The 15,263-nt window shown below is 37.0% G+C and overlaps 1 protein-coding gene across 2 annotated transcripts in view; it reads right to left on the bottom strand.

The window, feature by feature from the left end:
• Positions 1-15,263, bottom strand: part of BLTP3B (bridge-like lipid transfer protein family member 3B) — a 117,589-nt gene that overhangs the window by 51,858 nt on the left and 50,468 nt on the right. For both annotated transcript variants that reach the window (XM_011761807.3, XM_011761808.3), the window contains 6 exons: positions 14,723-14,912; positions 13,741-13,881; positions 12,043-12,213; positions 5,357-5,537; positions 2,703-2,786; positions 924-1,106 (listed from right to left, as the gene is read on the bottom strand). In XM_011761807.3, the coding sequence (XP_011760109.1) occupies positions 924-1,106; positions 2,703-2,786; positions 5,357-5,537; positions 12,043-12,213; positions 13,741-13,881; positions 14,723-14,912 (950 nt within the window). The remainder of the gene's footprint in view (positions 1-923; positions 1,107-2,702; positions 2,787-5,356; positions 5,538-12,042; positions 12,214-13,740; positions 13,882-14,722; positions 14,913-15,263) is intronic.

The following is a 15,263-nucleotide window of genomic DNA, read 5'->3' as shown; positions in this document are numbered from 1 at the left end:
TTCAAATAGCTAGTAAGAGCAGATTTCGAATGTTCCCAACATAAAGAAATAATGTCTGACGTGATGAATATGCTAATTACTCTGCTTTTAGTGTTACACATTTGTATACATGTATCAAAATATCACACTTCAATCCTTACTGGGCCAGAAAAAAAAAAAAAAAAAAGTAGTAGTATCACACTGTACCTCATAAATACGTACAATTATGTGTTGACTAAAAAAAAAAAGAGAGAAATCTTCTAGAAAAATTCTACCTGGGTGTGACTATTATTGGCTGTATTAATTTTAAAAGTGCTTTGGTCCACAGCCTATGTTGGTCTGAGCGAAAGATGCAGGGGTTTAGAATTAATTAAAAATACTTGGCTTAGGACAGGCACAGTGGCTCATGCCTGTAATCCCAGCACTTTGGGAGGCTGAGGCGGGTGGATTACTTGAGGTCAGGAGTTTGAGACCACTCTGGCTAACACAGTGAAACCCTGGCTCTACTAAAAATCCAAAAATTAGCTGGGTATGGTGGCATGTGCCTGTAATCCCAGATACTTGGGAGGCTGAGGCAGGACAATCAGTTGAACCCAGGAGGCGGAGGTTGCAGTGAGCCGAGATCGCACCACTGCACTTCAGCCTGGGAGACAAAGTGAAACCCTGTCTCAAAGAAAAAAAAAAAAATACTTGGCTGGGCATGGTGGCTGACACTTGTAATCCCAGCACTTTGGGGAGGGCCAAGGTGGGAGGATCGCTTGAGGCCAGGAGTTTGAGACTACCCTAGGCAACATAGCAAGACCCCATCTCTACATTAAAAAGAAAAACAAAAAAAATAAAACTTGTTTACAGGAAATATTATGATCTCTCTCTCACACACACACACACGAGCACAAACACCCTTAATATTAGGGGAATGCCATATGTTATTATAGGTAAAATACCTGTTTGTGTGTGCTGGGGAGAGGCATGTGTTGGGGATTTAGGAGGTGAACCTACATTATGATCCTTCACAGCCTGTTTAAGCATTTCAACGTTGCACTCAAATTCATGCAATAACTCGTTGGCCCATCCATTTTTTGTTTTGGTTGCATCACTAAAATACATCCAATGATTACAGCTATCTCCTGTAAAATGAATAACAGGTATTTCATTGAAAAATGTACAATTTTCATCTATTACACTATAGTAATGCTTTCAATGAGATATAGTCATTTATTCAAGAAAGACTTTGATATCTGAAAAATGTACAGCCTTCACCTACATGTTATTCTGAAATATGAGTAAAACATTTGAAACAGAGGGAAAGAATATCAAAAGCAAATCATCTGGAGGAGTCTCTATCTAGTACCCATTCCTAGTAGAAAATCACTAAGATTCAATTTAAAGCCATAGGACTCATCACCCTTCACTGGATGCTCAATTACCTGGTAAACCTCCATTAAACTAATCCCAGAAAGTATTATCAAAGAAATAAAATCCTTTCATCAAAGATTTGTTATAAAGTTAACTAACAAAAACCTAAACCACAAAAATAATAGGATGATAATGATTAAAACATTTAAGAAACCAATAAAACTTCTCAAGATGTACTCAGCCATAGTTAGTTTTTGGAAGAAAAATATAAAATCAGAATTATCAGGTTTCTCTGTAGCAATTAAGAAAAATGCACATCAAAGGATTAAGACAATAAAATCAGGCCAGGTGCAGTGGCTCACACCTGTAATCCCAGCACTTTGCGAGGCCGAGGTGGGAGGTGGAGGCTGTAGTGAGCAGTGATCACACCACTGCACTCATGAGGCCTTGGATCAAAAAAAACAAGAAAATCTACTCTATGAATGTTTTACATCTCTTCAAAATAAATATCTAGTTAAAAATTTTATGAATTTGTAAGTTAATTTATGAGTCAAGAGGATAGTATATAAGACAAAAATCCTTCAAAAGATAATTATTATATTGAATGTTGGCAATGAAAACTTAAAATGAAAAAAAAAATTGTAAACCTTTAAATTTAATCAGGTACCAACATAGAAATGACAAACATTGGTAAAAAATGTGTAAACAGAAATGTGTGAACAGAAAAACTTAACCATTTTTTAAATGTCCTAGAAAACTATGATCTCTAGTTTGGTTTTTCTCACTTGTGTGAATGCTAAATACTAACAAAAGGCAAAAATGGGTATAAGGTCAAATTAATTTGGTCACAATAATCATATTTTTTTTCTTTTCATTATTTGGGAGACAGAATCTACCAATACTAGACCGTTAAGAGCCTATGAAATCTGGAATCTTATAATTTAGCTAAACGTACTCTTATTCTTAGCTTCATACTCTTTTCATTCTTAGCGTCATACTCTTTTCTAATTTTTAAATATATAAATCATTTAAAAATTTAAAACATTAATAACTTGTTTTTGTCACAACTAACAAAATAGCACAAATACATGTCCTCTGTACCCCGATTTTTTAAGTTTTAAATTGGTTATTTGGAAAACTGTCAATTTCTAAAAATTATGATTTCTAAAAATCTACATAAATCTCAATATACACTGTATGACTATATTCTCTGGCAATTCTACTTTCTTAGTAAAATACTGCCAGGAGAAAAATACCAATCTCTTCATCTCATTTCTTGTTAACAAATAAAAACAAAACTAAACTAAATAAATGACCTATATAATTTGAAAGCAACACATATCTTTTAAAGAAGCTATTATACACACCTGCTTTATGATAAGGATAATAATCTATAGTTAGCTGTGTAAAAGAGAGTTGCATTGCCCCTCCAGTAATACGTCTGTTTGACTCTGGGATAAAAAAGAGGAAAAAAAATATTAAGTAAATTATCAGAAAGATTTAATTTACCACAAAAAAATTTTAGCGTACTTGGAGTCCAAGTAGTAATAACTATCTCTCTTTTATGACAGCACATTAAGGATTTTAGGAAATATAATTCAATCCGATGAGTATTTACTGAATCCCCCTCATTCATAAGGCACTAGGATAAAAGGTAAGAATATAATAGCAAAATCCCTGCCCTGGTAGAGTTCAGAGATGATACTAGCAGAACTTTTGTATTGACAAGGCCTCCCCTTATGTCAGGCATTGTTTTAAATACTTTAGGTATACTTACTCATTTGGTTTTCATAACAACCCCATTTGATAGGTACAATCATTATTATCCCCATCTTCCAGATAAGGAAACTGAGGCACAAAGAGGCCAAGGACATACAGCTAGTTAAGTGCAAAGCTTGGATTTAAACCCAGGAAATGTTAAACACTATACCATATCATCCTATCTCTTATTGAAAAGGAAATTAAGGCCGGGCGTGGTGGCTCACGCCTGTAATCCCAGCACTTTGGGAGGCCAAGGCGGGTGAATCACAGGTTCGAGACCAGCCTGGCCAACATAGTGAAACCCCCATCTCTACTAAAAATACAAAAATTAGCCGGGCATGGTGGCACGCCCCTGTAGTCCCAGCTACTTGGGAGACTGAGGCAGGAGAATCGCTTGAACCCGGGAGGCAGAGGTTGCAGTGAGTTGAGATCGAGCCACTGCACTCCAGCCTGGGCAACAGAGTGAGACCCCATCTCAAAAAAAAAGAGAAAGAAAAGGAAATTAAAAAGTCTGTTAAGTTAGATAAGTTGTCCAAAGTCACGCAGCTACAGTCAGATCAAAAGTAGATTACAAATCGGTGTAACGTGAACATAAATATCAAATTTTAAAACAAAATGGGCAAATCAATCAGAAGAAAGAAAAATACAAACTGAAACATAGCTATGTATACACTCCCTATATTAATTTATAAAATCCATTTTATCTCAACTAGTAGAATTTCCAGCACAGGTCTACAATCCCTTATGTAAAACCTTTGGAAAGCCAAATGTTTCATAATTCAAATTTCATGACACTAATATGATATGGTATATACAGGATATACCATGCAACACCCGCAGCAGGTTCTGAGGCAGCACTAATAAAAACAGCAAAACATAAATATTTATAAGAAGTAGGCAAAGAATAAAAAAACAATATATTGGTGTAAGTCAGGTTTTGCCACCAAATTAGTTTTTCACAAACATAACATTTCAGAGCCTTTTGGATTTCAGAATAGTAGTGATTACAGACCTGTACTATTAAGGAGATATTTTGGTGGAAAGGTTTTCCTCCTAAATAAAATCATTCAATTTATTCTATGAGGGAATAGTGAGGAATATAAGGCCTTAGAAAACACTTTCTCCATTCTCATTATTATTACTTAATCTAGACCACCTCATTTTCTTAGTTTGGTTTGTTCTAACTTTTCTGGATTTTCCTTTCAAATCTCTAAAGTAAAAGATGCCAACTACAAGTCAAATGACACAATGGTGGTCAGAAGAAAAGATAACAAATCCCTCCACAAACCCCAAATCTTCCTCACCTTTGCCCCTCCAACCTTTTAGGTTGGAACCTTTTAGGCTACCTTGTCTAATGAAGGCAGGGTAACTTCTACTGCTAAGTATCCAGGGTCTCAATATTCACTTTCTCAGCTTAAAAACACATGGCAAAAGTTTTCATAGATATAGATCCTGATTCAGATCTGAGGCGCAGAGATCAGATAACTCTATTGTTTAAAGGTCTTCAGCTTGATTGTAATGCTCACAAAAGTTTGAGAATTATAGTCCTTAGGTAGGCCTATAAGGTAGGTCTGTTGCACTCACCCCCATGCTTCTGGGCTAGGGATACTCTCCAGCAGAGAAACAAAAATGCCCAGCACCTAGATTACAAAACTACGTATTTTCAGAGTGGCAACGGGCAGCTTCCTGATTACCCTGTTATGTCTACTAAATAAGGAAAAATAACAGGGACAAAAACTAAAAGAAAATTCCTAACTGGAATTTTGCTTCCTAATCACATTTTGGAAGGATGGGAGGAGAGGTGGTCATAAAATATGTCAAACAGCCGCACAGTTGTGCTTCTATTCAAAATAGGCAGAAAAACTACAATGCTGAAACACATCTAAAAATAATTATGAATTAAGTATGGACTAAAATTTAATTTGGAGACAATATCAACATTATGAAAAAGTTAATTCAAAGGCAAGTCTAATATTTCATTATCCTCCTAGAGGATCATCTATTCAGTCTTTGATTTTTTTAAAGCTAATTTTATTGTTAGCATTGATAGCTAACAAATAATTAAGCTTAAGTACTAAGCAAAATAAAATTTCATACCAATATATGCTTCTAATTGTGCCTTTCATCTATATATTCATATGAACACAATTGTGACAAATTATCTTACAGGACATCCTACACAAGAGATTTAATAAACAATTCAGTTTTGTAGTCAATTCTAGAAAAACCAAAATAGTTTGGAATAAGCAAATTATTTTACCTTTTTCTTTAGCATGAATGTCATCACATATGTGTAGATCTAGATGAGAAATCACTAAATGATGGGAGGTTTCTTTAACATCAAAGTCATTGAATAGTTTTACAATTGCATCATTTACATCAGGAGCATTTGAAGTTTGTGTTGTCTTCACTTGCTGGGCAGATGCGACTACTGTAGAGCTCTAAAAAGATTCGAAACTGCCTTATCACTGCCAATTTAAATACTATAAATTTCACACACAAAAAAATCTAAATATTTTCAGTTGAAAAGTCATGAAAAATAACCATAATACATTTTTCATCAATAATATATTTTCCCTAAAATATTTTCTGAATAACCTAAAAATAAAACTAAAATTTAAAAACTGTAAAACTAGGCTCACGCCCGTAATCACAACACTTTGCGAGGCCGAGGCGGGCAAATCATCTGAGGTCAGGAATTCGAGACTAGCCTCGCTAACATGCTGAAACCCTATTTCTACTAAAAATACAAAAAATTAGCCGGGCATGGTGCCACATGCCTGTAATCCCACCTACTTGGGAGGCTGAGGCAGGATAATCGCTTGAACCCAGGAGGCGGTGGTTGCAGTGAGCCGAGATTGCACCACTGCACTCCAGCCTGGGCAACAGGGCGAGACTCCATCTCAAAAAAAAAAAAAAAACTGTAAAACTATACACAAATCAAATATGAATCCAATATGTCTCAGTAAATATCTGAAGCTATATTTAACATATTTATAGCCGTTTAGAAAATGTAGTTAACTCTTAAAGGCAGTTTGAGTATTACTAGTTATATATATTAAAAAGAAAACAAATGTGGGCCCTGTATACACTGCTATATATCTGATATGGTTTGGTTCTGTGTCCCCACCCAAATCTCATCTTGAATGGTAGTCCCACAATTCCCACATGTTGTGGGAGAGACCTGGTGGGAGATAATTCAATCACGGGGGCAGTTTCTCCCATACTGTTCTCGTAGTAGTAAGTCAGTCTCACGAGATCTGAAGGTTTTATCAGGAGTTTCCGCTTTTGCAGCTTCCTCATTCTTTCTTTGATTGCTGCCATCCCTGTAAAATGGGACTTGATCCTCCTTGTCTTTCACCATGATTATGAGGCTGCCCTAGCCACATGGAACTGCAAGTCCAATTAAACCTCTTTCTTTTGTAAATTGCCCTGTCTCAGGTATGTCTTTATCAGCAGTCTGAAAAGAGACTAATTGGATAGCCCGTAGCACATCTTTGTAGAAGTCCATGTGATATTATTTAGTACTCTAAGTGCTCTGGTGCCTCTCCTAAAATATGTGGTATGTCCTTTCAACTTGAATAACTAAAGAAGCCAGAAAGGATACAGGATTTATAAATAGGCTGTGAGTTCAAATATTTTTCTCCCTAAAGAAAAATACTATAGAACACTGTTGACATATAAAAATATATATGAACCTCTAATAGCCTAAAATGATTTTGTATACATAACTATAATGTAAGATTATCTGACATATGAGCCACAAAACTGTACATGAATTTTTATAATTATGATAAAGGAGACCAAATTGTCCACTTTAAAAATTAACAATGTTCAAATTTAGAACAAGTTATTAATGGAAGATAGTTAAAGAAAATCAAAGTATACGTATTTTGTATGTATATATATTTACATATATTACATCTATGAAGAACTATGATCATACTGTAAAAGAACTGCAAAGTATACTTAGTAAATGAGAATCTCTTCATGCAAATGATTGCAGCCCACAGTAAGTAAACAGAAAGGTGAAATATAGCTGTAAAACGTTAAATACTATAGACTCCAGAAAACTTTTTATGAATTAATTGTTAAACTGATGTCAAACTGAATTAATTGTTAAACTGCTATTCCCATTTTCAAAGCTATAACAAGACTGTATTTATGTCTATGATGGTGCTATTTAAAATACTCTCTAGTACTTCTTTCATTATGTTTTCTCTCTTCATCAAGATAAATACTGACAAAAATAAAAATATAAACATTAATCTCCCTACAAACCTTTTTCTTAATACTATGGTAAAAGTCAGGTTTTCAGGTGTTATTTCTGGAAGAAAAAAAAATAGCCACTATAAGCTCTCTGCCTCATGAATAATCCTTTTTTTTTTTTGAGGCAAAGTCTCACTCTATTACCCAGGCTGGAGTATAATGGCATGATCTCGGCTCAATGCAACGTCTGCCTGCCGGGTTCAAGCGATTCTCCTGTCTCAGCCTCCCAAGTAGCTGGGATTACAAGCGTGCACCATCACGCCCCGCTTTTTTTTTTTTTTTTTTTTTTTTTTGAGACAGAATCTTACTCTGTCGCCCAGGCTGGAGTGTAGTGGCACGATCGTGGCTCACTGCAACCTCTGCGTCCCAGTTCAAGAGATTCTCCTGCCTCGGCCTCTCAAGTAGCTGGGACTACAGACGCCTGCTACCACGCCTGGCTAATTTTTGTATTTTTTTAGTAGAGACGGGGTTTCACCACGTTGGCCAGGCTGGTCTCGAACTCCTGACCTTCAGATCCGCCCACCTTGGCTTCCCAAAGTGCTGGGATTACAGGCGTGAGCCACAGTTCCTGGCCCCTAATTTTGTATTTCGTTTTTTGTTGTTGTTTTTTTTTTTTGAGATGGAGTCTCGCTCTGTCACCCAGACTGGAGTGCACTGGTGCAATCTGGGCTCGCTGCAAGCTCCGCCTCCCGCGTTCACACCTTTCTCCTGCCTCAGCCTGCCAAGTAGCTGGGAGTATAGGCACCCACTACCACGCCCAGCTAATTTTTTTGTTTTTAGTTAGAGACAGGGTTTCACCGTGATAGCCAGGATGGTCTTGATCTGACCTCAGGTGATCCACCCGCCTCGGCCTCCCAAAGTGCAGAGATTACAGGCGTGAGCCACAGCGCCCGGCCAAATCTTGTTTTTTTTCAGATGGAGTCAAGACTCCCCAGGACAGAGTGCAGTCGCGCAATCTCAGCTCACTGCAACAACCTCCGCCTCCCAGGTTCAAGCGATTATCCTGCCTCAGCCTCCTGAGTAGCTGGGATCCCACCAACATGCCTGGCTAATTTTTGTATTTTTAGTACAGGCGGGGTTTTACCATGTTGGCCAGGCTGGTCCTGAATTTCTGACCTCAAAAGATCCGCCCGCCTCAGTCTCCCAAAGGGCTGGGATTACACTGCACCTAGCCCCTATTAATAATGTTAACAACTCTTAATTTTCAAAATAGTCTTCTTTCTCTTCTAGAGAAGAATAAAATGAAGCTAAGCAAATACTTATGATAGAAAACAACTGCCTAGTTGTAAAGATGAGCAAAGAAACACTGTTTAACTAACTCACTTTCTGACACGCTGTCTTGGGACCTGAAATAATCAGATTAGGACATTCTGTGTGATATCTGAAGTAGTGACATGATAACTACTACCCAAGAAAGCAATTCTATGGTAACGGTTAAGTATATCCACTATAAAATACTATGGAGCAACAAAACATAATAGCTTCAAAGACTAAAGATATGGAAGAAACTCGCATATGCCCACTAACTACAACTAGGAAAAAGTACATATGCTGGGGCAAAAAGCTGTAAGAAAATACCTCAAAATGGTAGCACAGGTTTTATTAGCATAGTGAGATTACAGAATTTTGTCCATGTATCTAGTTTTCCAATCCATATTCCATTTTATATAAACATATCCACATATAAGAGCTAGATAGTAATATCAACATTCAATCTATCAGTCTTTAACTACGACCACCATCTCTGTTAATCACAACCTAAGCTACCAAAATCTTCCTTGCAAGCCTTAACAGAATAGTATTTATGTCTATGATGGTAATATTGTAAAATACTCTCCTATACTTCTTTCCTCATACTTTTTCAGCTTCAAAATGACTTTTCTTACCCTCACCTCCCTTAATCAAACCTACTTCCTTCTTCTGCCTTTCCTTATTGGCTAATGGTACTACCAACTATCATTCTAAAGTTCTCAACTTTTCTCTCTTCCTTATCCTCAACTTACTTAAAAACTTTCACTGGCTCCCAAATGCCCACAGGAAAATGTCCAAATTCTTCAATACATTATACAACATGTTTCATTCACTGCAAACTTTTGTTTCAACTCAGGCTACCAGTCCAAGAAAACTATTCTATGTTAGAGCCCAGTGGTTTGCCAAATGTTTAAAATCAGGTCCCCCAGAGAATTCTGCAGATGCCTCATGGATAATTTATTGGTAGAATAATACAGAGTTCACCTTCACTTCTATATCTGTTTATTTGTTTTTATGACTACAGGCTCTAGAAAACCTCGTTCACATAGATAGATTGGAAGGAAAGCAGTTTTGTTTTAGCCATGTGACTTGATTCTTTCAATGCCTTTGAGTTACCTGCCAGGATTCACAAAGTGATCTACTATAAAAAATTATTTTAATAATCTCTAATGGCTGACAATTATTTGATCTTCCTACACATGTGTTGAAAACAACTAAAAATCACCTGGTTTGTTCCTTTGTCATTACAGCCATTAATTTCCAACATGAATAGCAATATTTCAAATTGCCACTCTATCTTGTTTCCCAGAGGGGTTTTTACAAACCCTTTCTGTTCAAATCCTAGTAAGACTGAGGATGAATAATAATGTCTTTCATGTATAAAGTAGGATTAGAGTCATTATGGAAAGGGAAAACCAGTCTGACATCTTAATGCAACCATATTCTCCGGCAGATCAAGTTTAAGAAAGAATATACATCAAGGTGGAATGTGTGGAACTCAATTTCTTTAAAATATAAAACTTGGAAAACTGTAATATATCCTGAGGCATTTGAACCTCACTCCTAAAAACACTACTCTAGTAACACCAGATTTCTTATCTTTATCAGAAAATATCATGTTCTTTAAAAGTACGATATTTCTGCAGATTCTATTGTGTCTTCTGAAATACCTTTTCCCCATGTCTGCCTGTGAACTGCTACTCATTTCTAAGACATAATTCATTAACCTCTTTGTGAAACCTTTCCACACCCTGCAAGCAATTAATTAAAACCTCTCTGTGTTTCTGTAGTCCCTACACAGAACCCTTTCCCTTACTTCTTCATGCTAACATTTATGTTGAACTACAATGATTTGGGGATTTGTTTGTTTTTTTTTTTTTTTTTGGAAACAGATCTCACTCTGTTACGCAGGCTGAAGTGCAGTGTTGCAATGGCTTGACCTCTTGGGTTCAAATAATCCTCCTGCCTCAGTCTCCCAAGTAGCTAAGGACTGCAGGTACCACCACCACACTTGGGTGATTTTTAAATTTTTGTAGAGATGGGACTCAATATATTGCCCAGGCTGGTCTTGAATTACTGGTCTCAAGTAAACCTCCTGCCTCAGCCTCCCAAAGTGCTGGGATTACAGACATGAGCCCCTGTCTCCCACCTACAAAGATCTGTTTCATATTTAACTCACTCCTCTACTCTAGGTCCTTCAGGCCAGGGTCAGATGATATTCATTTTTACATCATAGTGTCTACCCCTGCACCTCAGGACATAGTAGGCAGGTAATAGATAATGCCAATGTGATATTCATTGAAAGCCTAGGCCGGGTGTGGTGGCTCACACCTGTAATCCCAGCACTTTGGGAGGTCGAGATGGGCAGATCACTTGAGAACAGGAGTTCGGGACCAGCATAGTCAACACAATGAAAGCCCGTCTCTAACAAAATTACAGAACAAATTAGCTGGGAGAGGTGGCACTTGACCCGTAGTCCCAGCTATGTGGGGGGCTGAGGCACAAAAATCACTTGAACCTGAGAGGCGGAGGTTGCAGTGAGCTGAGATTGTGCCACTGAACTCCAGGCTGAGCTAAAGAGAGACTCTGTCTCAAAAAACAAAGAAAGCCTAAATGTATGCCATTCCCATGTACAAAGCTGGATCACCAACAAGCTATATATCTGAGATATATAATACTGTTTCCAAGGAAAGAGCTTCATAGGTGTATAATTTTATAATATCTAGTTAAGTTTTTACTAGAGGTAGATATAAAAATTCATTTATACTTTGCCTAAAATTATTAAAAATATTATCCATTATAATCATCATTGTCTCTTCTATAAAGACCTTGATGTACTGGTACTCAGAACTTACTACTGGGAAAGACTAGAAAAACTTTTCCTCTCCATACCAACTAATAATGCTCCATACAAACTAATAATCACTTTTAAGAAGGTGATAAATAGCTCATTATGCTTGTCCCTGTTCTTGCCCCAGCCAGACAACTCCAACAGAAGTTTTGTGTTCAATTTCAGCAATTCCTTACAGCTTTGATTCTCTGCACAATTAACTCTCACATGTCCTCTCTTGCCTATAATTACCCAGGATTTTCCTCATTTGCTTTTACTTTAGTAGTTCTAAAACTGTATTCTTTTAACTTCCTAAACAGAGGTATTAAAACATCAAATACTTTTATGTCATCATTAACTTTAGTGCCTAATACAGAGCTCTAAACAAAATAATCACTAACAGATACGAATACATTTAATATGTTTTCATATAGCTACTACTTATATAAAATTACATAGAAGATATCTAGATAAAGAAGATTCTTGTACTCAAAGCCTCACAATCTGTTTCTTAAAGAAAATACCAACAAATCCTTCTAATTTTTAAACTACTTTCATGTAAAGTAAGTATTTTTCCTGTTAATTTTACAGCATACCTGTGTAGGTTCAGGAGCCATACTCTTCCTTTGTTCTGTTGATTTTTCTATTGCTTCACTAAGAGACTTTGCATATTGTACCATAGCTTTCAACTGGGAATCAGTTAAAACCCATAATAAGTCATCCAATATTAGAACTAACTTCGTTGCTATGACATTGCAGTCCTTTAACTGTAGGGGGGAAAAAAAATGTTTTATAAAATTAAGCCAAGATATAAACCTCGTAATACATTTGTATTCAAAAAATGTTTTCAAAACCTTTTTGAATAATTAAATATGGATTCTTCCTTCATACAAGAAGTATTTACTGGCCGGGCATGGTGGCTCATGCCTGTAATCTCAGCACTTTGGGAGGCCAAGGCAGGTGGATCACCTGAGGTCAGGAGGTCGAGACCAGCCTGGCCAACATGGTGGAAACCTGTTGCTACTAAAAATACAAAAATCAGCCAGGTGTGGTGGTGGACACCTGTGTAATCCCAGCTACTTGGGAGGTGGAGGCAGAATTGCTTGAGCCCAGGAGGCAGAGGTTACAGTGAGTGGAGACAATGCCATTGCACTCCAGCCTGGGTGACAGAGGGAAACTCTGTCTCCAAAGAAAAAAAAAAAAGGTAGTATTTACTGAGTTCCTATAATATGAAAGGAATATCTCCTACTACTAGAGAAGCAGTGGTAACAAAAGACAGACAAATCCTTGTACAAATTATATAGCACTTATATAACTTAATTTTGCATTTATAGCTGATAAATTATATAATTACTTGTATTCAAAGACTCAATAGAAGAAATGAAATTATAAGACAGTAAATGTTCAACAAATATTTGGCAACTGAGAAATATATTCAATTTACCAAAAATAAAAATGTTTAGGCCAGGCATCGTGGCTCACACCCATAATACCAGCACTTTGGGAGGTCAAGACAGAAGGACTGCTTGAAGCCAGGAATTCATGACCAGCCTGGACAACATAGTGAGACCCTGTCTCTACAAAAAAAATTACAGATTAGCTAGGCATGGTGGTGCATGCCTGTAGTCTCAGCTACTTGGGAGGCTAAAGCAGGAGGATCCCTTGAGCCCAGGAGTTTGAGGCTGCAGTGAGCTAGGACTGTACCACTGCACTCCAGCCTGGGCAACACAGCAAGACCCCATCTCCAAAAATAAAAATAAAAATAAGGCAGAGGCAGGAGAATCACGTAAGTCCAGGAGCTCAAGACCAGTCTGGGCAATACAATGAGATCTCATCTCTACAAATAACTTAAAAAATTATTCAGGTATGGTGGTGCATGCCTGTAATCCCAGCTACTTGGGAAGCTGAAGTGGGACAATCACTTAAGCCTGGGAAGTCAAGGCTTCAGTGAACCTTGATCATGACACCTCAATCAAGACCAGGCAATACAGTGAGAGCTCATCTCAAAAAAAAAAAACAAAATAAGATAAAAATAAAAACAACAACAAAAAACCTTCGAAAAATCTATTAAACCTAAGACTGAAGAACATTATACCAGTTTTCTATAAATATTATCTGAGTAACCATACCTCCTTTTATTTTGCATTATTTTAATATGCCACTGGTAGTATGCCAATATTTCACCTAAGACATTATTTAAAATTTCCTATAGTTAACTAATAGTTAACACGCAAATCGAAAAGTCAAATCCAAGAGTTAACACATGAATCCAAAATGTAATCTTGTTGACTCACCCTTCTTTTAAGTGTGACTCTGATTTTTGATTGGTTGGTTATTAATCGAACAGGAGCACACATAATTTCAAGATGTGAACTTTGGGTGGCATCTGCCTCTATTCTTATCATCTGCCAATTTATTTCTTTAAAAGTCAAAACCTAAGGAGAACACAGAGATTTAACTTCACTTACTCATACAAAACAGAATGAGAAAAATGTAGTTTAAAAACAAAGCAAATGTATATTCTCAATTTTCAAATGACATTTTAGATATATTCACGTTTTTATTTTTGTAAATTGTATTATTCCATCAAAGTCAATTACACATCTTCATATTCATATTCATCATATGTAAAGCTGTTAATGCTTTTATTCTAAGCAATTCAGTTAATGTAAGGCTCAAATGCATTAAATCATGTTACCAAGAAAGAACTAAACAACATATTTTAGTTTGGGGAATTAAAAAATTCAATTCTGAGTAGCTGAGAAGTTAAAATAGGGCTTTAAATGGAAAGATTTACTACAGTAAAAGCATTAAAATGTGCACATTTTGTAACTGAATGATTAAATGTAATACAGAGAGCTGGGTGCAATGGTTCAGGCCTGTAATCCCAGCACTATGGGAGGCCAAGGCAGGTGGACAGCTTGAGCCCAGGAGTATAAGAGCAGACCGGGCAACATAGCAAAACCCTGTCTCTACCAAAAATACAAAAATTAGGCAGGTGCAGTAGTACATGCCTTTAGTCCCAGCTACTCAAGATGCTGAGGTGGGAGGATCACCTGAGCCCAGGGAGGTCAAGGCTGCAGTGAGCCGTGACTGCGCCACTGCACTCCAGCCTGGGCTACAGAGTGAAACCCTGTCTCCCCCGCACCCTCCCCAAAAAAAGTAATATAGAGAAATGCAAAGGTAAAAGGCAACGATGAGATGTGATTTCTTTAATCGTTCTCTTTTACTTGTCACTACATGAAACATTTGAAAAAGAAAGAAAAAAAATGTTACCTCTCCTCTCTGTGGATCCTGAATACGAGTAAATCTTAAATCTCCATGTTCCCAGTGTGCATTTACACTATAGATCCGAAGCTGAGAAAGTTCAAATGAAGCATTGAAGGCTTTTGCTCCAATTCTGATGACTATAGAATTTACAGAAACAGTAATTCCCTCAACTACTTTTTCAGCAAAGCTGTATTCACTGGAAAAAGAAAGTAAAATAAAATACATTAATGACAAAACTAATTTTTAAAAGTTCTATTAATATTTGCACATTGCTGGTCGGGGATGGTGGCTCACACCTGTAATCCTAGCACTTTGGGAGGCTGAGGCAGGCAGATTACTTGAGGCCAGGAGTTCAAGACCAGGCTGGCCAACACAGTGAAACCCCATCTCTACTAAAAAAAAAAAAAAAACACACACACACACACAAAATTAGCTGGGCACAGTGGCATATGTCTGTAATCTCAGCTACTTGGGAGACCGAGGCACGAGAATCACCTGAACACAGGAGGTGGAGGTTGCGGTGAGCTGAGATCACAACACTGCATTC

Source organism: Macaca nemestrina, chromosome 10 (assembly GCF_043159975.1).
Source record: "Macaca nemestrina isolate mMacNem1 chromosome 10, mMacNem.hap1, whole genome shotgun sequence".
Classification (NCBI taxonomy): Eukaryota; Metazoa; Chordata; class Mammalia; order Primates; family Cercopithecidae; genus Macaca; species Macaca nemestrina.
Note: the sequence above shows the minus strand (reverse complement) of the source record. Positions and strands in the feature narration are given on the sequence as shown.